This window comes from Musa acuminata, chromosome BXJ1-8 (genome assembly GCF_036884655.1).
Source record: "Musa acuminata AAA Group cultivar baxijiao chromosome BXJ1-8, Cavendish_Baxijiao_AAA, whole genome shotgun sequence".
In the NCBI taxonomy this organism is placed as follows: Eukaryota; Viridiplantae; Streptophyta; class Magnoliopsida; order Zingiberales; family Musaceae; genus Musa; species Musa acuminata.
This window is the reverse complement of record NC_088334.1, coordinates 3,373,206-3,395,649: the sequence shown is the minus strand read 5'-3', so window position 1 is coordinate 3,395,649 and position 22,444 is coordinate 3,373,206. Positions and strand designations below refer to the sequence as shown.

General features: G+C 38.0%; 2 protein-coding genes across 3 annotated transcripts; one reads left to right on the top strand and one right to left on the bottom strand.

Moving 5' to 3' along the window:
* Window positions 1-102: 102 nt before the first annotated feature.
* On the top strand, window positions 103-16,832 carry LOC135680700 (serine/threonine-protein kinase TOUSLED-like). The gene is made up of 16 exons (XM_065194821.1): window positions 103-744; window positions 1,489-1,578; window positions 3,437-3,643; window positions 5,166-5,216; window positions 5,958-6,065; window positions 6,154-6,198; window positions 8,788-8,900; window positions 9,884-9,950; window positions 10,781-10,847; window positions 11,383-11,480; window positions 11,608-11,787; window positions 11,981-12,191; window positions 12,897-13,161; window positions 14,924-14,978; window positions 15,508-15,669; window positions 16,506-16,832. Exons 1-16 carry the CDS (start codon window positions 535-537, stop codon window positions 16,599-16,601), a joined length of 2,025 nt encoding a protein of 674 aa, XP_065050893.1. The 5' UTR covers window positions 103-534; the 3' UTR covers window positions 16,602-16,832.
* A 187-nt stretch (window positions 16,833-17,019) lies between these two features.
* LOC103994336 (uncharacterized) lies at window positions 17,020-20,578 on the bottom strand. Of its 2 annotated transcripts, none has more exons than XM_009414660.3 (9): window positions 19,424-20,578; window positions 19,146-19,350; window positions 18,990-19,080; window positions 18,769-18,914; window positions 18,420-18,663; window positions 18,224-18,328; window positions 17,973-18,155; window positions 17,675-17,876; window positions 17,020-17,550 (listed from the first exon to the last, which is right to left on the bottom strand). In XM_009414660.3, exons 1-9 carry the CDS (start codon window positions 19,641-19,643, stop codon window positions 17,057-17,059), a joined length of 1,890 nt encoding a protein of 629 aa, XP_009412935.2. In that variant the 5' UTR covers window positions 19,644-20,578; the 3' UTR covers window positions 17,020-17,056. The 2 variants fall into 2 exon arrangements, with proteins under 2 accessions (XP_009412935.2, XP_065050892.1); XM_065194820.1 differs by having other exon boundaries at window positions 17,268-17,560.
* Between the last annotated feature and the right edge of the window lie 1,866 nt (window positions 20,579-22,444).

The window sequence follows — 22,444 nt, the reverse complement described above, 5'->3', positions numbered from 1 at the left end:
AAATATTAATATTAAAAAAATTACTTATCGATCTCAATAAATATAATATAATAAATCGGAATCCATATGTCTTCTCATGTCCGATTGCCGCTTCCTCCCCAACTCACATCAGTCTCTTCCCCTTCTCCTCGAAGTGGCTTGTGAGTTTCCCGTCCTCTTTCCCTTTTACAAAGAAAGCCAACAGAAGACACACAATCTCAGTCGACCACCAAAACAAAAGTATATTCCCAAAACGCTCCTCACTCCCTCCGTCGCTCCCCCTATTCTCCTTTTCGCCCGCCGGAAGGCCGATCCCGGCCCATGGTAGCGGCGCCAGCGCATCCCGAGGGGCTCCGTGGGATAGAATCGGGGTCGCGGTTCTCGGAACTCCTCGTGATCTCTTTTTCTTGATCGGGTTTTTCGAGGGCGGCGGGATAGGAATTAGGGTTATCGGTGACCGGATTTCGAATCGGGAATGATCTGAGTTAGGGTTCGTGGATCCGTTTATTGGGTTGTTTCGGGTCGCTGGTTTTGGGGTTCTTGACGCGGTCGGCCATGTCGGATGACATAGTTATGCAACTGTCTTCCAGTTCGAGCCCCTCCGATCCATCCCTTCCGACGAAGCTGGCTAAGTTGGAGGCTCGCATGGCCGGAAAGAGCTCTTCCTCGCTCACAATTCAGTCGGCGTGGCAGCCTGCTCCCCCACCTCCGATTAAATTCGTGGAACAAGAGGAGTTGCCCGACTCCTCATCCTCTGATGATGACGTTAGCCCTCGCCCCGTACTGCTTTTAAGAACATTTATTTGAAGCTGCAAGTTATGTATTTTCTTGAAACATGGATGATCATCCTTTCTTTAGGGGTCTGTCATTAAATTAATTGGCCATGATAATAGCTTCTGTTCATGAAATTGAATCCTTGTTTTCATAATATTATCTATCTATGTTTGTTTTTAAGTTGATAATTGTCTGTGCCTGCACTATATTTATGTTCCCTTGCATTAGTGGACGTCGGAACTCAGAAAAGCTGCTTTTCATTATGTTATAGTTTTCCTGTACTGTTTTTAGGAAGTATCTTTAGCCTCTTATCTTTGTTTAGTTATAATTCGTTTGGTTGATAATGTGTTTCTTGTGTTGTTTGTCATGAAATTACTTTGCTGTCTCAGCAGGTTTTATTCTTGAAGTTAATTTTCTTTTCTGTTAGATGATCATTTCATCTTTGTTTCTGGGTTGATAATTAGTTGCACCCATACTCTGTTTATGATTTTTGCAGTTAGTGCATGTTGGAAATTTGTAAGTGCTGCCTTTTGTTGGTTTCCAGTTATATTAGAAGCATGTTTGTGTTGATAACCCTTTTATTTTTCGCATATGTTTGGTGAACTAGATGAGTTTGTTGGACATTATGATGGTTTATAAATTTGCAGGTTTGTCATGATGTAGGCTTATAATTTATGATATGAAGATTTCTTGGTTTTGTTGACATAATCAGTGTCTGTTGTTCATAATGTTCAGAATGGTGGTGAGTTTTTGATACAACACAACACTCAGAAGCGGCACAGACTTCAAGAGGATGACCATGATATGGATCTTGAGCAATCTAAGGTGATCTTGTTTTCTAATAATGGATTTGTGTGCAAATATGGGTTTTTGGCCAATAAGATGCCCCTTAGTTTTTCTGGTTCTTGCCAGCCATGAGTTTGGTAGGTGACAAGAGCTGCATGCTGATCTAATGTTCCACATTAATTTTAAGGCGCAAGATTAAAATGTTTACCATTTGCTTCATCTTCATAGTGTGTTCCTGAGGACATGATAATTAGCATCCTAGTCTCTATTGCACTTTGTACTCCTACTCGTTGCTACCAATCATTGGAATTTCTATATGGACTACTTGTACTATCAACTGCATTTACTTGTTTTAGATATTGCTCTTAATATTTGCCTTTAAGGTGATAATATGTCTGCCAATGACATATATTGTCAATGTTACTTCACAAGTAATTGCCATTTTTTTGTTTCTTTTAATGAAAGACTATGTTCATGTGTGTAAATCCAAGTTTAGCTTTGTTCTTGTTGTTATCCTAATCTAGTGTGTATAAAAAATAAACTTTATTAACTATCACACAGTAACATATGAGAATTATGTTTGGCAACACCTTGTGCTTGTTAACTGGACCATACTTTCCTCCAAGTATTGAATTTAAGTTTTCCCATACAGCTATCATTTCCATTTTCCCAAGGTAGAAGCCAATCAGATGACGCTTGTCATGCTTGACTCATGTTTTGAAGAGAACACCCCTAATAAAATTATCGTTATTGTTTTTGCACAAGCTATGATGAATAAGTAGTGTCATTTTCTTCCTCAGTTTCTGTCGACAGATATTATTTTACTTTAATATGCCAAGTTTCTTCTGTACGAATGATGCATCTTTTAGAGATAGATATCTACTGTTTCCCTTTTCCAAGTTTAATGCTTTATGTTTTGATTCTTTGGGTGCCTTTATTGGCAGCGTTGACAATTTATTTGGGAGTATTTGTCTAGTTTCAGTTTGTAGCTTATAGAAAAAGGTCTGAGTGATTTGAAGCAACAATACTTTGTGCCTTGTGGTAAGATTCAGTTGGAGCATCCTAAACCTCCACGGTGATCAATTACCTGATTCAGCTCTCAATTCCAGAGAGTCATTAAATGATCTTGAATTTCCGATATTAGTTTGTGCATAATATCAAGCTGCCAAGATGTCAGCTGCTTTATAGGTACTGCAAGAGCTAGTAAGACTGATTTTTTTCTGGGTAGGCGGTCACAATCCTAGCCCATTGTAGTAGTTGATGGTGACAACAATGTAATTATCGTCTATAATTAGTGACAGAAAGCAATCTTGTTAGATGAGGAAGTTAATTCTTTGCTCCGTCATACATGAGCAGCATCCTTTAGTTACCTTCCAGAGTCTAGTGCCTTTTTTCTTTCTCACCATATATATGACTTTTAAGATTTTGTTTGACATTTCTTGAGTCAATAAACTGACTGATCCTGTAACCACACACAAGTTCTAAACAGCATTAGTGCACACCTCTTACAAATGCTATTATTATAAAATTGTTGGCTTTGCTTAATGCCTTCTTACGTTTTCAGGCTTTTGGTTGCCTTAATTTTGTACTTTTGCAAAAACTTTTTTCTTCTCTAATCTGATCAAAGAATTTGCGCTTCATGGGGTGCACAATTGGCCAGCATCACATGGCTATATTTCTCTGTGGCCTCTGGGGCTTTTCATCAGTATCAGGCAATTAACTGTAAAAGAATGTGAAAGTATCATTGTTTCTTTGTCAGTTTGTCCCCAGTATAGTTGGGATCAACTAGTTGTGTCGCTGTTTCTAGGTTAAAGTGTCATTGTCCCCAACATCTTGTTGCTTTATCTTTTATATTTCTTGTTCATATAACACATTCTTAATGATGATGTTTGCTCAGGAGACAACAAATGGAAGCATTAAGACCTTGGAGAATTTTGAGATCAGACGAAATTTGGATGACCCAAATAAGAAAAAGCAAGGTCGTGGTAGAGGTCGTCCATCAACAGGCAGGGGTCGTGGTTCAAAGACATCTGATCAAATGCGATCAGTTTCAACCTCTTCAATTAATTCCTCAAATGGGCAGCTTGAGAACCCTCCAAACAAGGTTTTATTTTCTTGATTACTTAAAATTCTTTCTATTAAATTACCACCTCCTTTTGTCCATAAAATTTGGTTTATGTGCAATGTAATATTCATGGTTTTTTTTTATTGCATTTCCACTACTCAGAATCTGTTAGAACCTACCCTGATACTTAAAGAATGGAAGGTTGATCATAACTATTGTTTTGTTAATGTTGTATTAAGTATCAATTAGCTTTTTACACTTGCCACCGCTTGAGAGGCTATATCTAGGGTAAATCACACAATACCCACATGTGGTTTGACTGTTTTTCATGATGCCTAACAGTGGAGTATAACTTTGCTCACATGTATCTTCCTTGTAGCACCAAGCTTCCACTGTTAGCATCTGAGGATTTGAGATTCTTTAGAAGACCAAAATAACCATGCATGTTGGTCCAAAATGATTTATTTGCATGAGTGTTTTAGTCTTTGTACAATCGCAGGGAGAATGGTCAACTCCTCAGTCTGAGACCTATTTTTCACATACATTATGTGCTCCTCTATGATTCCTATCACACTGCACCATCCCCATCCACTGCTTCTCCTGCCAGGGATCTCCTCTACTTCAACTGTGTTTTTAACATGGATGAGCCATGCTGTTGTGTGATCACCATCCCATCGATAGCTTCCTGGAGGTTATCGCTGTTCTTGGGGTCATTAGAGATGACTAGGAGGTGGTGGTAGGGGTGGTGATGAATTGAGTGACTACTTGGTGGAGGACAGTGGCATGTGTGAGGCACAACTGATGCTTAGTTTGGTGGATCTTATGATGCTGACTATTACTAATCATAGTTTGAACTTTGAAGCTATGATGATGCTTCTGCTGAAATTATGCAAGGCAAATCAGAATTGGCTTGGTTACAGTTTTGTATGTTCTAATTTCTGGTTGATTTGTGTGATGGTTTGGTTTGCAGAAAATTGTGTACACATCTCAATGAAATGCAATTTGTTTGTATGATGGTTCGATTCCCAAACTGATCAGTGTGGAATAGACTGGACGAGAGGGAAGAAAGAGGGTTTTGGGGCTTTATTTATGTCACTTGACTCTAGCTGATGATCTCAAAACCTCCGGTGGGTATTGATGGATGGGGATGCTAAAGGGGAGACCACAGGTAAAGTGTTACTCTTTGAATCATAAATAGGCATGATGAGAACGGCCAACCAGTGGTGGGTATTGTGTAATTTCCTCTGAAAACAGAAGTTCCCGGAGTTGTGGTTATATTGATTCCCCAACCCGGCATGATATGATGGTCTAAAATAATATAAAATAAGACCTTAATACTTGTGGACAATAGCCCTTCCATGTAAAGGCCAGATAAATGCTGAATAACTTTGTTGCATTGAATTATGTTTTTTCTTTCACACTCTACCCTGAGCATAGCATTTTGCAAGTGAAAAAAGTCATTTTTTAAGGATCATTTTACTAACAATTCTATGCTGATCTTCTTTTCCTCACTTTCGTGCACTGGTGCTTTAGGATGATAAGTAATTTCATCTTTTGGCAGGAAAATTGGTCAAACGTTCCACATGGAAATGATGAGAGGGTTGCTTTACAGGTTTTTGACTCTTGTATTTATTCTTTTCCCATGATAATATAACACAATCTTCTATGTTCTCTGCAATTATGCCTCAGTATCTATTTATCTTATTCAATTCCAGTGGATGAACTGCATGATTTACGTGCTTAACATGGTTAAGTGTTTCAATATCTGTTGTCAACTATGCATTGTGCACAATAGATGTACTCAGATTTTTAGTTATGTTGTGAGTTTGCCTTCATATGCTTGTCTTCACTATCTAATTGCATTTATACTTCCCTATCACTCATATTTTATTATCCTCTTTGAGCATTACGGAACCAAATCATCTTAAGATGAAAAGGTTAGAGTTATATCTTTGATGCTTAATGTTCACATGTATGATGATTATCTCTTCAATGGTCTAGTAGGGGCATTTCATCGATTGAAGGGAGACTCCACTATAGCTTTTGAAGATAGACCTCCACTATCAAACTATTATGATAATTTTATAGGAAAAGTCAAACCATCTAGAAATAGTATATAACATGGGATTGTTATTTCAGGTTGATTTTATAAGCCTTTAAATTCTGGTTAATGGTATCAGCTGTAACAGATTAGACTCTTGTCAACCTACCTGCATGCTACATCTTTGGTGCAAAGATATTCATATTGATGTAATAATTAATTTGGCGATGGTGCATTTCTTGTCTTTTCCTTTTCGTATTCTTAAATCTTAATTACAGTTTTTTATCCAATAAGCTTCTGTTAATTGAACAGGAGGAAATATCTGTGTTACATGGCAAAATTGCTACCTTGGAGGAAGAGTTAAACAGGTCACGTCAAGAAGCATCTGACTATCGTCATCTTTCCCACCAGTTGGAAAAGGTACAAACTATTTGATGTATTGGCTGTATACCATGGATTTGTCATTTTTTAAGAGGGCATTAACTCTGTTGCAAATATCTTTAAACAGGAATTAAAAGAGCTCAGAGACCGTGATCAACAGTCGAAGACAAAGGTTTCATTATATCTGAACTTGTGTAATCCTGACATTGTTCCTTGTAGAAAAAAATGATACTATAGTATTAGTTGTCAATAATTTGATATGTGCGCTAAACATCATAAATTTGGTGACATGAAGCATAAAGTAAACAATCTCAGTTATAACCATGGTTTAAATTCTTACTTGATTTTTGGCTATGCCTGTCAATATGGTGAATTGGGAAGCAAGGTCATTAAGAATCTTCTTGTTGTAACATCAAAATTTCAAATCCCTGTTCTGTGAAATTTGCAATGAGTTAAACATATATGTAAACCTTTGATTATGTCCTCTTGCTTAGTTAATAAGGTCTTGCTTGAATCAGAATTAAGATATGTTTTTAATGAATACAGACATTAGCTTTGCTATAAAGTATTAAATGCATTTTGCTCTTTTTGTTCAGGAATTTCTGCCTACAGTAACTTTTATGCTACTGAATGGACCAAATAACATGTAATTGCATTAGTGTCGGTCACATTGACCAGCATTTCCTGAATCTTAATTGGTCAGAAGGGTTTTTCTGATATACCAAATCATTAAGATCTACTATCTTTGATCTTCAAAATCAGGAAAAGTCAGGACGGCCTTTAGGGAATGTCTTAAGTTATGGGGTCAATATACCTATATCCTTAAGCACAACTTGAGATCATCACATGAATGTGTCATACTCAAGTGAACTAAGTTGATGATGGACAAGGTTACTGCAACTAGAAAGCAAAAACAGTTCTTCTAAAGATGTTGCAACTTACAACAATCACCTAAAATGTTTGCTAGTTAAGTCAGATTTAAATCATTTTAGCTTCTAAATCCAGTGATGGGAAAACTTTCTTGTTGTGTCTATTTATTGGTGTTTATGAAATAAACAAGACTGTTTGATTGAGTTACCAAAAGTACACCAACTTAAATCCTGTTTCCAAATATGTTACTTAAGATATTGGTGGTATAAATGTGCTAAATGTGAAAGAAGGTGCCTTGTTTTGTGATTATACCATCCGTTTGTTGATGCCTAAGATATAAGGAAAGCTCACATGATTTGACTTGCCAATCTTATACTGGTAATAATGTGTTTCTAAACTATGTGCCTTAAGAAGACATTACTGCAATAATTGTCCTAACATGAGACAAGGAATTGTTTTGACTATTCATTCTATAAAAGGATGATTATGGTGCATTAGTTGGCTATTCTATTCTGCTTCTTTGCTGTGAATAAGAACTAAGAATCAAATTACAAGTAATGCCATCAACTTTCTGATTTGTTTGAGGTCATTCAAGGGTTTAGTTTATTATGTATTTTGGAGTCATTTTCTGTCATCAGTTATACTAATTTTGATTAACAGAATTGTTTAACAAAGTGCTGTAAAGATTAAGTTTTAGAAGATGTGAAGCAATGACATTAGCATGTTTAGTTGTAAGAACTTTTTGGCCCAATGCACATCTGGTGTTTATTTGACGTATGAAAAGGATCTACTAGGTTGTGAAAAACATTACTTTAGGAATCTGATAGTGTGACTTAAATACAGATCTAAAATACAAGGAAAGTGCTTAATAGCTATTTTAGATATATTCTTATGATTGTGAAAAGCAAGGTTCGTCGTATCATGACGTACCGCTCGGTATGGGCGGTACATACCGATCTGATAGGAGACTGGTACAGGTGGTACATCGGTACATCCTCATATATCATGTGTCGATATGCTCTATATGTACTGTACCAACAGTTAGTCAGTACACCGGTACGAACCGGTAAGACGAACCATAGTGAGAAGTTCTTAAAAGTTAAAACCGTTCTAGAATCATAGTTGGAAGTTCTTCAACTAGTTAGAGTCAGAGCTCAATCTAATTAGAAGCAGTTAGGACTTTAAATAGTTGATTTTTTATAGCAAACAGCCAAAATGATACTTGGTATCAGGGACTAGGAGTTTTGGTGGATGATGATGGTCTATCATTAATTAAGATGCTTGAATAATTCTAGATTTTTCTTTATTATATCTTTGAATTGACTAAAGAATCTTAAATGTATCTTATTAAAAAGAAATATATTAATGTAGGTGCACCTCATGATTTTACCAAAATTTCAGTGTTATTCTTTTTTTACTTATACTGTACAATGTATGCTTCCAGAATTACTGATGTTCTGAAACTAGAGATAACTTATTCACCATACAATTCAAGATCATTCTATTGCATTTGCATACATGCAGAGAGTATTTGCTCAAAAATGTGCAACCATATCATGTGGCTTTGAAATTTGGTGCTTTCTTCTTGGTGTTCATGTCTGGAACAATTTAAAAATACCTAAAATCATAATTATGGTAGGGACTCTAAAGAGAATGGGTTGTAAATCATACACTAGTAGGATACTTGTGTGAGGAATTCATACAGACTGATGGGCATATTTTAGAAAAAATGGACTTATTTGTTTATAACCTGTAAGTATCATTGCTATATTTAATAGCCCTATTTCTTGGTAGATAATGCAGCACATTTTCTTGATTTATTTCTAACCACACCAGTGACTCAAACTTTTCACTGAAACTATATGCATCATCCTTGGTTGAAATAATGCAGCGGATTAAAGTGCTATCTGATCTGTTAATATCAGTCTCAAAGGCAGAGAGGCAAGAAGCAAGGATGAAGATACGGCAAGAATCTCTTAGGCTTGGAAATATTGGTGTTGTGAGGTAGATTCCAAGCTCTTGCATTTTATTCTATTGTAATCAGCAAACGAAAATCAGTAGACAGTAGACATATACTGATAACAATTTTAAATGTTCTGGGCTGTTAGCTAACCTTTTGTGATGTTATTGTTAGCAAATTGCCTGATTGATCTAGTATAAACCAGTCATTAACTTGAATTTAAGATAGCACATTCTGTCTGAAAGGCATTCTATTTATTTGAACTTATAAACTTTCCATAAATATGGGATACTATTAGAGGAAAGTAATTATAGGTTCACAATTTGTTAGCCATGCTTGCTCCTCATTAATGGGGAACAAGGTGCTGATCACCAATTCTTCTAATGGACGAGGAAGCTATGCATATGCTTGATGCAATAATATAAAGATTGCCAAAGCCAGTTACTTTTTTGTTGTCACTCGACTTCTAGGTTGTTCCTTGCTATATCAACTGTATTCTAGAATATGAAGTTCTATAAACTCCACTATCAATGAGCATATAACATAATTGCCTTATATGGACTTTTCACAAATCTGTGCAAAAATTCATTTTTCAATTTGATTCCTGTGGAATAAGCTTTTGGTTTTTTCCTTTAAGTTAATGTATAAAATTAGTTCTTCGAGAAAACCAACCTTCATCCCCATTCATTTGTAGTAAAAGGATAACATACTGTTAGTATATGTTTTTATAGATTCTTCTAGGTACAATTTGATATATTATTCTGTAATCCGAGTAGATTATAAAAAAGCAGAGTTGACAGTAGAAGGGAAAATTTTAGCTCATTGATGTCTTAAATTGGACAAGTCTTGATGGTCGTTGTTAAGATATGAAACACTCAATCTCCATAGTAATGCTTCTCAGAATGTCTTGTTGGTGTGAGCACATAAATCCTGTCCCTATGCTCATGGATAAGAGCATGCTTGTATTTAATACTTGAAATTTGCAAATACCCTTTTTTGTTTCTGATGTTTTTTCTGCTGATTGTAGAGCTGGAACCATTATTTCTGAGGGTTGGGAGGATGGTCAGGCACTGAAGGATCTTAATGCTCATCTTGTAAGTTCTTGTGAGCTCATATTTTTGCATGTCAAAGTATACATGGAATATTGCGTGTATTTGCATCCTACCACAATGTTGTGTCAACTTATGCATAAATCTTCATGTTAGTATGTCTGTGCTAGAACAATTCAACTATATTGTTTGGTAGGAAATATATAGATGGAGTTCTGGAGCAGAGATCATGACTCTGCACATGAGTCCTGCTAATGATGTTAAAAAAAGACCCAATGAACATTAATGGGGTTATATTTATGATTTTATATTACATTTTTTTTAATTAACACAGCTGTTTGTCATTGTGAGGCATTGTTATCTTGAGAATTAGTTTTTCTGTTAATCATTTTTCAAGCAATTCTTATCTATGTGTTTATTAGGCATTTTCATATTGAAAATGCTTTTTTTTCTGCTATTTATTTTCAAGCATTGCTTGTTTATGTTCTATAAAATACATGGCTTTATTTGTCTAGGTGATGCAATGTCTAAAAAGTTTTCTGCATAATGATGCTTTATAGTTTGCTGGTTAGTATAAGTTACATATGCATATATAAGAGGCATATAGTTACCTTAAAGTTATCTGGTTTAATTACTAGTTTATTGCATGTGAAAATGTCTTCAAAGGTGTGTACACTTGGATATATTGTTATGTATGTTAATCAATTAACAAATATAGGAACCACACTTTCAGTATCTTTAGCGGAGGTGATGTGCATAACTATTTGTGATGGATGTCTCTGCATAGATTTGTGTCATTCAGCCACAAAAGTATTCTGATATCAATTTTTATTTTGAGTTTTATTGCCTTCTTCATCATCTTCACTATTTTGCAGAGGTCTTTGTTGGAGATGAAAGAATCTATTGAGAGGCACCGGAAATCACTTAAAAAACGACAGTCTGGTAAAATTCTATAATGTGTTGTCTCACTATAATGGTTTTCATAGCCTCTTATCTTGTACCGAACAGATTACACCTGTGTTTGATAAATGTAAATTCTAAGTCCTAACACTCGTTGCTTTTCAAGATTTTTTGAGGTGGCTTTTCATAGGACTTTCTAGATCTCAAAATCAGATTTTAATGGCCTAATAATTTTCCTATGCTAAACTACCTAAGATAGGACTCTTCCATGCTGATGTTACTTGGAATAAGCTTCCTGAAGTTCCCTAAAACCAGTAAAAATTAACAAGTCATAACAAATGTATTCAGGAATTCACTGAAAATTATAAGCAAGCCAAACAAAGAATTGACATGAATCAAATTTCAGACCTAAATAAGCCTAATCTATGTCTCTTTTGAATCTATTTTGCGAAGTGTATCCTAAGAATTGAAACATACAGGTAGTGTTTGAACATTCCAGAAATTTTCATGTTAATTTGTTTAGAGTATGATGTGATTCTCATTTAATTGCTTATATCATGATTCTTCTTCCATGAAGATAAGGGTGATGGCAGTGACATGGAAACTGGCATATCAGATGAAGATTTTCATGTACATGATGAGATTTTTAAATCTCGCCTTGCAAGCATCAAGCGTGTGAGCTCCTGCCCTATATGTGATTATGATATGCAAGCCACTCTTCATGCGGTTGTCCTAAGCCTGAGGTTTCTCTTAGTCATGGTATCCCTGATAATCTTTTATTTCTCCTCTTATATTATCCAAGGAAGAAGAAACATATCTGAAAGAGAAGGATCGTTATGAGCTGGAAAAGGGAAGGCTCATACGGGAAATGAAGCGGATACGGGATGAAGATGGTTCGCGCTTCAACAATTTTCCGATTCTTAACCAAAGATATGCTCTCCTCAACCTTCTTGGGAAAGGAGGGTTTAGTGAGGTCTACAAGGTACATTTTGATACCTTTTTTACCAAACTGTAGTTCCATAGCACATAGTAAATTTACCATGATGTAAGATACTTATCATAAAGGTGGTTATGAGGCCTACCACATCAGAAGAGACAACCTTTTGGTTTACTTCTGTTGGCATTCGTGAGTATAAACTCTTTTGCAGTGATTTGAAGTGCAAACTTTGAAGCAGGCATTTGATCTGGTGGAGAATAGATATGTTGCATGCAAGCTTCATAGTTTGAATGGTCAGTGGAGCGAAGAAAAGAAGCAAAGTTACATACGCCATGCAATTCGTGAATACAACATACACAAGACTTTGGTGCATCCCCATATTGTGAGGTTATGGGATATCTTTGAGATTGACCACAACACTTTCTGCACTGTCTTAGAATATTGCAGCGGTAAATAATTTTCCTTTAATATCATTTATTTATTCGCTCTTTTTAGATACAATACAAGACTTATGCTTCATTCTTATTTCTTGTGTTTCTAGCATGATATCATGTTGGATTGGTATTTACTGGTCCGATCAAGGAATGCTGCCGGATTATATAGCTCAGTACCGATTGGTATTTATTTGTAAAAATATTTTTTCTATGATATCAGGCAGTAGTATACAGGTATATTATTAGTCCAACAAGTCACTGAAATGGGTTTTGGACTGATATTCATTATATGGAAAAATGTCTGTTGACCCAATGCCTACCATGTGCATCTTAAGATACATGATGTCAACTGTAGACCTTAATATTACTTGCACCCAAGTCATTTGATACTGTCGCATCCCATCATATCTAATTATGATCTCATTCTATTTTATTGTCAAAGAGAACTCTTAGCTATCTATATACTTGAAGTTACCCTGAAGCAAAAATTTCTCTTAATCTCTAAATGTATAAATTCCATACATGATCATGCCATGTTGAACGTGTATTATGATCTTTAACTGCTGTTTAGAGTTGATAGTGCTTTTACAATAATGCATATGTGATATGGTCACTTATGTGTCAAAATTGAAGTGGCACAACAGAAATTTTAGCCATCTAGCCAGTTGACAATATTATTCTTATGCTGCCATTTTTTCTGCTTTCTTATGTTTTCTTCAGGCAAAGATCTTGATGCTGTCCTTAAGGCAACACCAATTCTTCCTGAGAGGGAAGCTAGAATCATAATTGTTCAGATATTTCATGGGCTGATCTACTTGAACAAAAGGCCTCAAAGAATCATTCATTATGACTTGAAGCCTGGTAATGTTCTCTTTGATGAGGTTGGTGTAGCAAAAGTGACTGATTTTGGCCTAAGCAAAATAGTGGAGGACGATGTTGGTTCTCAGGGTATGGAGCTTACCTCCCAAGGAGCTGGAACATATTGGTGAGTGGCATTCTTTTTATTAAATTCTATACGTAATTCACTTTTCTATCTTAATTCTTGGTCTTCATGCATATATTTGTCTAATCAAGTTGAGGTTACAATGTTCTTCACTTTCTTGAGATGTGTTCTTACATTCTGTTGCATTAAGATGCATCTTTTGTTGGACTCCTTGTCTTGGTTTACCTGTTAACGTCAAGCTCTTTGGTGAATTTTTTTTATTAATGTGTACTTCTCAATTCTGCTTAAATTCTTTTTTATTTCTGTGCCCATTATTTTTTCTGGAAGTTATTGCTAATGATTTTGAAGTCATCAGTAATTTTTCGTGTTTTAGCATAGGATTTAGATGGCTGTTGATATTGGCACTTGAGTTACCTAGAAAAAGGGTAGTATTGCCTGCAGTACAAGGATGAACACTGAAAAATATGGAAATATAATTTTAAAAGCATATTGTCTTTTCTCCATCTCTATGAAATCAGGTAGAAAAAAATCCTGATGATTGTGATCAATTAAATACAGTTAAAACTTGCTGGTTAAAATCCAGCAACCTAGGAACATGTTCCAAAGCATTAAAGTTGATTACTGAGAAATACACATGATACTTCTGAAAAGATAATGTTTTTGCAGTTTTGCAGTTGAAAAGGTAACAAGAGAGCATTAGATAGGCATAAAGATCATATGAAGGTAGATAGAATAAAAATAAGAATAAGGGAGGAAAAATGAAGAAACAAGTTCCTAACTTTCACAAATCCATTTTTCCCACCTAAGATCGAAACCTGAATGATGAGGAATTATAGAATCCTAATGTCACTCCAAATCCGATTATTATTGGATATGAGGTTGGGTGTCAGATTCAAAATCAAACAAAAGCTTTATGCACGGTGATAACATAGGACCTCTTTTGTAGTTAAATTCAACTTCGAAGTTATTCAGACACATCATTACTTGATAGGGTTGAGACTTTGAAATATTTAAAATACAAGGGAAACATAACTGAATCTAGAAACTTTTTCATCTTCATTCACTATTTATTTTTGTTTTATGACAAATAGAACGCCTTTTCTTTTCCAAAAGACAAAACAAAATATATTGCTTCAGAAGTCTGATACACCCAGAACCCTGTTCATCAGAGGGTAGCACATCAAGAAACTCAGGAGGAAAACCTGATTTCACAAAGAAATAACTTTACAACTATTGGCCTTTGAGGCTAACCAATGGGCACATTGGTTGGCTTCTCTAAATACATGAGTTACCACAATTTTCTCAAAGGATTCCATGGCCAACAAAATATTACTAACAAGGTTAGTCAAAAACCATGGAGGCTGATCTGTGCCTTTTCCATGTTAGTAATAGTGAAATGGAATATTTTGTTGGCCATCTTAGTCAAAAACCACGGATGCTGATAAATTTTAGATAATTTAATGATGTCTCCTTGTTTATCTTCTTCTGTCACATTGTAGCATTAACATAATGAGAAAACCACGGTTTCATTTTTTTTTTTTTGGCAGTTCATTTGTCCTCCCTCACCTTTATCTTCCTCTTTTTCTAGCCCTACATCAGATTTTTGTGTAGACTCTTTGACTTGCTGCTGTAACTTTTCTCATTATCAATGGCTCCATCTATCCCTAAAAAGTGACACCTAACCTAAGCATGTCAAAGGATATAATATCTCTGTAACCGTTTGATAGTGACTTTTTTTTGGCATTGAAATGTTGTCTATAACCTAGCATGCGATTTACTCAAGTACATCATGGCATGTTTGCAGGTACTTGCCTCCAGAATGCTTTGAACTCAGCAAGACACCACTAATATCATCAAAGGTCAGTCAATGCGAGGATAATATATCGGCTATCCATAGAGTGATCTACAAGTACATATGCTGGTACATTTGTGGTCATATAATATAAAATATTACATGGTATGAACCAAGAGATATTCTTGTAGGAATATCTCTAGGGTTCTTATTCATTACAATAAAGCTAAAGATGCAGTTTTATCTATTTAAGTAGTTTTTAGTTAGTATGAGCTTTTAAATTGTGATGATACTTAAGCACTTGATAATTAATCAGATCACAAGTCCTTGTTTTCTTACATTATGATCCAGGCAATCTTGCTGCAATCTGTATGGATTGGATTTGATTAAACGATATAGTTTTTCTTAATTACATGTAATGATTATAGATGAAACTAATTGTGACAAATTAGCAGACTGCATGGAAATGTAAATATTTTTTTCATTATAAAGGCAATCCCACAACTAAATTTATCGTAGCATGCCAGATATCTTTTGTAATTTATATAGCTTATCTTAGATGCTTGACAAGAACCATTGTTGCCCTTATCACACAGGTGGATGTTTGGTCAGCTGGTGTAATTTTATACCAAATGCTTTTTGGTAGACGCCCCTTTGGACATGACCAAACCCAGGAGAGAATTCTTCGTGAAGACACCATCATCAATGCACGGAAAGTTGAATTTCCTTCGAAGCCATCTGTTTCAATTGAAGCAAAGGTAAGATTTTGTTTTCTTGATAAGTATATTGCCTTGTGCAGTTTTTTCTCTGTCGAAGAAAAATAACTGGAATTTTAGTTTGACCTATAAAATTAGCTGTATACTTCCTATCGTTCCTTTCTAGCCAATCTGTATGACTTCTTTTACACCCATCTATCCCCATATTTCGATGATATGCAGGGTAGTGTTATTCACATTATTATCCACATGTAATCCATAAGCAAGAAATATGGAGATCCTTGACTTTAATTCTCTTATTACCCTTGAATTAGTCCAAAAGCTGAATATTTTCTTTTTAGTTCTATTTTGTTGCAAGAATCATTGCCTTGTACGTGTTGACTCCCATAGTTGAGGCAACTGAGCTCAATTTTCCTCTTTGATCTATCTCTTCATTTTGGTGGCTTGAACATTTCTGATGTTAAAAGAAAGTTTCCAATCCAGTTATGCTGGCTGATCCTTCATCCTTTTGTTACATCTATCTCTTTGATCTATCTCTTTGTTACATCTTGCAATATAATATCCTCTCCTCGACATCTCCAGCTTTAATTCGGTTGACCTTGCTCCTATTCCATTACAATATAAATGTTTACCTCCTGATGTACGTTCTCAAATCTGAATCAGCATGCGACAAAAATGAGAACTTGTTTGGCAGAAACATCTGTCATATGCTTAAGAAAACAATGTCAATGTTCTTATTAAACAGATTCATGCTAATTATTTCACCCAGTGCTGTTACAGTGCATTGCCCATCCCACGTGAAAGTTTCACATGCCCTTCATCATAAAAATGAGGGAAAAATCAGCCAATTAACTTGTGTGTTTTGGTCACATCGTCAGGAATTGATTCGTCGGTGCCTGACATATAATCAAGCGGAAAGGCCTGATGTTCTAACCATTGCTCAGGACCCTTACCTGTCCTATTCAAAGAGATAGAAAGATGTACATCTTGCCAAGAGGAATACCTTCAAAGGCAGCACTTGAAGGAAGAATTCGGAGAAGTGAGTTTGTAAATGTTGTTGTAAAGCCGTGTTTCTTTTTAGCTTCTCACTGGTTTAGTCTCCTTTTTATCCATAAAAGAAAAAGCCTTTCTTTTTTATCTGTAAGGAATACCATTGTCTAAAGTAACTAAAATGAGGCGCCTAAAAAGCATGCATTTCTTTTTAATTGAGCCCGTCACTTTATTTCCTTTCTATTTTCTTTACATGAATCCATTTTTTTATGCTTGTGTGTGTGTGTGTGTGTATATATATATATATATATATATATATATATATATATATATATATATATATATATATATATATATATATATATATATATATATATATATATATATATATATATATATATATATATATATATATATATGAACTGATGATCGAGGAGTTTCACATGTTGCTGATGCGAGGCTCCTCCGTCGTCAAGCCGAAGCCCAAGGGGAATAGGGGATCGTAATGCGAATCACCGGCATTCATGGGAAGCTGGTCCACAGACCTGAACCAGGTGCGGGGTAGCCTTCCCGTGAATTCGTAGTCCCCAAACAGGACGTCGGCAACGCCTTGGCCCTCTGAACCAGGCAGCCAAGCGGCCACTAGCGCATCCATCACCGGAAGGTAGGGCTCGATCACCACCGGCCTGCCGGTTACGAGAACCACGGCGCACTTGACAGCGCCGCACACCGTCTGAATCGTGGTCGGACCAGGAGCGGCCAAGGTGAGGTTGAGGCTGTCTCCGAAGGTTTCAGCGTAGGGGTGCTCTCCGACCACCACGACGGCGTAGGAGAAGTCGTGGTCTCTGAGCAAGTCCGCGTCGGGGTTCTCGGAGAACGCCACCTCGGTTGCCGGGTCCACCGTGGATCGGATGGCCTCCAGTATCGTGGTGCCTGCAGAGCACTACTCTTGTGAAGAATATAGATGAATAGATGCAAGTTTGTTTTAGATGGATTCAGACAAGCATCCAAGTGTGTTTTTAGTGCAGGAGAAGGTGTTGCAGCGACGAGTACGCACCGGCTGTGATCCTTCCGCTGCCGCCGTACCATTCGATGGTCCATCCGCCGCATTGATATCCTATGTTATGGGCATGGCTTCCTGCCACAAGTATCCTGGGGGCTTTCTTAGGCAGCGGCAGCAGCGGGCCGTCGTCAGAGTTCCCATTCTTTAACAGCACCAGCGATTTCCTTACGGCCTCCCTTGCCAATTCCCGGTGTTCCTGTTTTCAATTTCAGAGACGCATCATTTACTGGTGTCTCTCTGCTTCCGGCTGGGAACAAGAGACAGAGAGAGAGAGAGAGAGAGCAGTGATCACCTTTTTCCCGAGCTGATCAGCTAAGCTATGATCGGCCAGCGGTTTGTCGAACAAGCCAAGAGCAAATTTCACCCTCAAGATCCTCCTCACGGCGTCATCGATTCTGCTCATGGAGATGAACTTGTTCTTGACCAGAAACGTCAGGTTGCCGATGAACTCCTTGTACCTCTTCGGTACCATCACCTGCCAAAAGAATCACGAGTCAAGAAGCAGAGCCAAGGAGATGAATAGCTCGCGTGCAGGTTACCGACCATATCGATACCGGCGTTTATTCCAGCTTCGACGGAGTAAGTGTAGTTTGCGCCGGGCGGGCTTGTGATCCTGTCGAGGCCCTCCCAGTCCGAGATCACTAATCCCTGGTATCATCTCCGGGAGGAGAATTAGCCCATCGCCAACGAAGCCACGGAAACACGAAAGGGAGGGAGCTGAAAGCTTCACGGGGCTTACCTTGAAGCCCAGCTTGTTCTTGAGGACGCCCGTGATCAGGTCGCGGTTCGTGTGCATTTTGACTCCGTTCCAGCTGGAGTAAGAGATCATGACGGTGGACACGCCCTTGGCAATGGCGTCGAGGTAGGCAGGCATGTGGATGCCGAACAACCCGTTGGGGTCGATGATCGTGTCGTTCTCGTTGATCCCCTTCTGTGTCCCGCCGTCTCCGACGAAGTGCTTAGCAGAGGCCACCACCTTCCTTCTGTTCCATCAGGACAACAACAACAACAACAACAACGCATCACGTAACGTACCACCTCAAGCCACCGCGCTCCATAAACTTTCATGAGAGATCCGCAAGCCTTACTCTCCAGAGACATAAGGGAAGCCCTTGGCGTGGTTCTCGGGCACGTCTCCCTGAAGGCCGAGGATGATGTCCGTCATCGCCTGCACGATCCTGTGGTCTTCGCTGTAGCTCTCGAAGCACCGTCCCCACCTCGGATCTCTGCAAACCTGGGTGGCGAACAAGAAACATCAGATCAAAAGGGTGATCACGGCGCTGCATGCTGCTTCGTGTTCGTCCTTTACCGCAATACATGGCGCAAACGCGTAGGGAATGCCCGTCGCCCTGACTTCGAGGGCGGTCGCGGCTCCAATCCTCTTCACGAGCTCGGGATCCCTGCAGAGCACGCAGTTCAGGTGGCATTTCGACAAACACCTACTTGCTGATTCCTCGACACTTGCCTCGTAGCTCCCAGACCGATGTTGTGGGGGAACATGGTCGCATTGTAGACGTTGTTGTTGCCATGAACAGCGTCGATCCCATAGATCATCGGAATCCCCAACCGCGTCGACAGCGATCCTCTCTGGAACTCGTTGATCATGTCCACCCAGGCCTCGGCAGAGGCCCGAGGAGCAGGAACGCTTCCGCCACCACTGAGCACGCTACCTGCAGCACCGGAATGGTCCGAGAAAGTTTGTCTACGGCCGTGGCTGAAACAAGCACTCGAGTAGATGGTTACCGATGAAGAAGTCCTTCATGATCTGCGGCGTCGCCACCTTCCTTTCGATCTGCGTCATCTGACCGATCTTTTCAGCGAGCGTCATCCGCTGCATCAGATCTCGTATGCGCCATTTCACCGGCTGGTTCGGATCCTTGAACTTGGCGTACTCTGCTCCCGAGACCGCGGCCCAGCATAGCAGGAGGTGAATTCCCAGGAGCGCCATTTCTCGGCTCGCCATCGTCGATCGAAGGAATGCGCGAGCGACCTGTCACCATGGCTCGACAAATCAGATCGCAGCTACAAGGTTGCAATCCGAAGCATGAAATCCTGTTGATTTGAGCTCCTCTTGCTCAGCTGAATCGTGAGGAGAAGGGGATGACGAGAAAATGGACAGTGCGTTCGATCAAAGTCCTCAAGATTTGACGCAAAGGAAAAGAACAGATGCTCGATCGAAGTCCTCGAGGATTATATCGCACAGAATGCAAATCCACGAAGCAGAGCGCAAGCACTCGATTGGATTCCTCGAGAACTTTGATCGAAACATCAACAACTGATGAAGAACCTGAACAATAAGTGACAGATAAATGCAAATCCGCAGGGCAGAGACCAAACGCTCGATCAACACCCTCAAGAAATGATGAAGAACCTGAAATAAATGTTGCAGATAAATGCTAAATCAGGAGGCAGAGAGCAAACGCTCGATCCGAACCCTCAAGAACTTCGATCGAATGAGGCAAGAACATCAACAAGTAACGAAGAACCTGAACGACATGTCGCAGATAAAAGCCAAATCAAAAGGCGGAGAGCTACCGCTCGATCTAAAACCTCAAGAAAACTTGGATGGAAAGAGGCAAGAACGTCAAGAACCGAGAAAGACTCTGGACAATCTGCGGCAGCAAATTGAGAACCAGAAGGACAGAGCAAACTCGATCAAAGGAAAAAAGAACACCAAGAACAGAGATTCCAGAATGAAAAGGCAAAGAACAAACACCCCTTGAATCACAATCCCCAAGAAAACATTTTCTATCTCAAAAAATCCTCAAGAACACATTTGCTCTCTCAAAGAACAAAGCCATTAAGCTCTGACAAAGAAGCATGAACAGCAGCTGCAAGGACCACCCAGTACAGCTACATGTCACCATTAAAGAAGAGAGGAACAAGATCTTATCCAAGATTAAGGGGGTCACGGATCTCTAACTGCATAGATGTATAGATATAGAACATTACCAAGGAGAATCTACGATGGATTCGATGGGGATTAAGCCAATTTTGTCGGATATATATAAGGAAATGGCGTGCTTGGGAATCCCCACCAACACGCCACGCGATCCCGAGTTTTTCCTACGGAAGTTTCCCAATCGCAGACTACACGTAAAAGATCGATGACAACATGTAATCAATCTTATCTTTCCAAATCTTAGAATCCTCAACACATTTCATAACATCTAATTCGCACAAAGTAGAAAAAGAATATTCTACTGCTATTCGTGATTAGCATCAACTAATTTGAGGTTGAGTTGTCGCATTCCATTCGGCATAAAAAACAGGGAAGCATTTGTACGTTTGTCAGACATTTCACTGTGGGCATAATTTAACGTACATGATAGTATGTACAATCATAATTGTCTGATTGATTCGATGTTTTAATTAGTTTTTTTTTATTTTTTAGATAATATTAAAGTAGTAATCATATGAAGTTGGCCGAGAATAATTTATAGGATCATAATGTATATTCATATTTAATTAAATAAAGGCATACAAAATCTAAGTGAGGTGAGTTAGATGCAAAGTTGTCGTACCAAAGCGTACCACCCGTATCAGGCGATACATACCAGTCTGACAAGTTATCGGTATGTGGACCGTCCGGTACTATTACAGTGCTACATTATAGCATTGCTACATTATAAAAAAATAAAAAAATATTCAGTACGTCCTGATGTACCACCCCGGTACATCGGTACCGTACCGTACCGAGCCCGGGTCGAAACGTCAGTACGGTACGGTACAACGAACCTTAATCAGATGTACCTAATTACTAAATAATCATAAATAATTATGAAAAAATAGATATGAGTGTATATTGTGATGTAATAAAAGAGTCTTATTTGACTCATATTCTTTTTATTGTGATGTAATAAAAAAAAACTCCTTCTTCGGTATTTTTGTTTCGAGAAATATCTTTATTTTCAGAATTTCCTAATAGTATTTTATTTTACATAATACTTGGTTTATAATTATAATATAATATTATCTTATAATGTTTCTTTTAGAAACACTATAACTTACATTGATTTACTCGACTTATCGATTCTCATAAAAAAATTGAAGAGAAGGAGATGAATAATTTTTTTACGAATTGATCCATAGGATAAACCAATCAAGTTATAATATTTTTTAAAAATTATAAGATAATATAATATTATAACTAATTGATATATAATATATAAAATCATCATGAATCAGCCGCATGCAACGTACGTGTAAAGGTCGGAAAAGTAAAAGGATGACTAGAGTAGGAAACTTTCCTTGAAATATTTGTGCATCATTCGTAGATCAAGTCCTATTCAAACAAAGATCACACATAGGAAACTTTCCTCCAACCAAGCAACCTCATTACATAGACCATCAGATGTTTCATGTTGTTTCTCCCTTTCTTAGTTAGCTCAGGATCACAACCAACCCAACACCATGGAAGATAAGGTTTGGTAGGGAGAAGTCCGTACGCCTCTTAATTTAGTCTGCCAACACGAAGTCAACCGTTGAATTCTTGAATTCCTCCCTCTATGGATCCTAATTGTTGCTGACTCAAACGATAAGCTCAGCATGACTGACGTTTTGCATGCGAAAATGTCTCGAAATCTATCCGAAACATCGAGCGATTTGTAGCCGGCGGCAGCTCGGGTGGCAGGTGATCGATGAAGGTCGGTTTGGGTCGAGAACCTGTCACCTCAGATAATGTTGTTTCGTCTCACGGCAACAACTCCTCTATGAATCTGATTGCGTGACTCAAGTGATGTGTAAGAAAGAAGACCAGGCAGC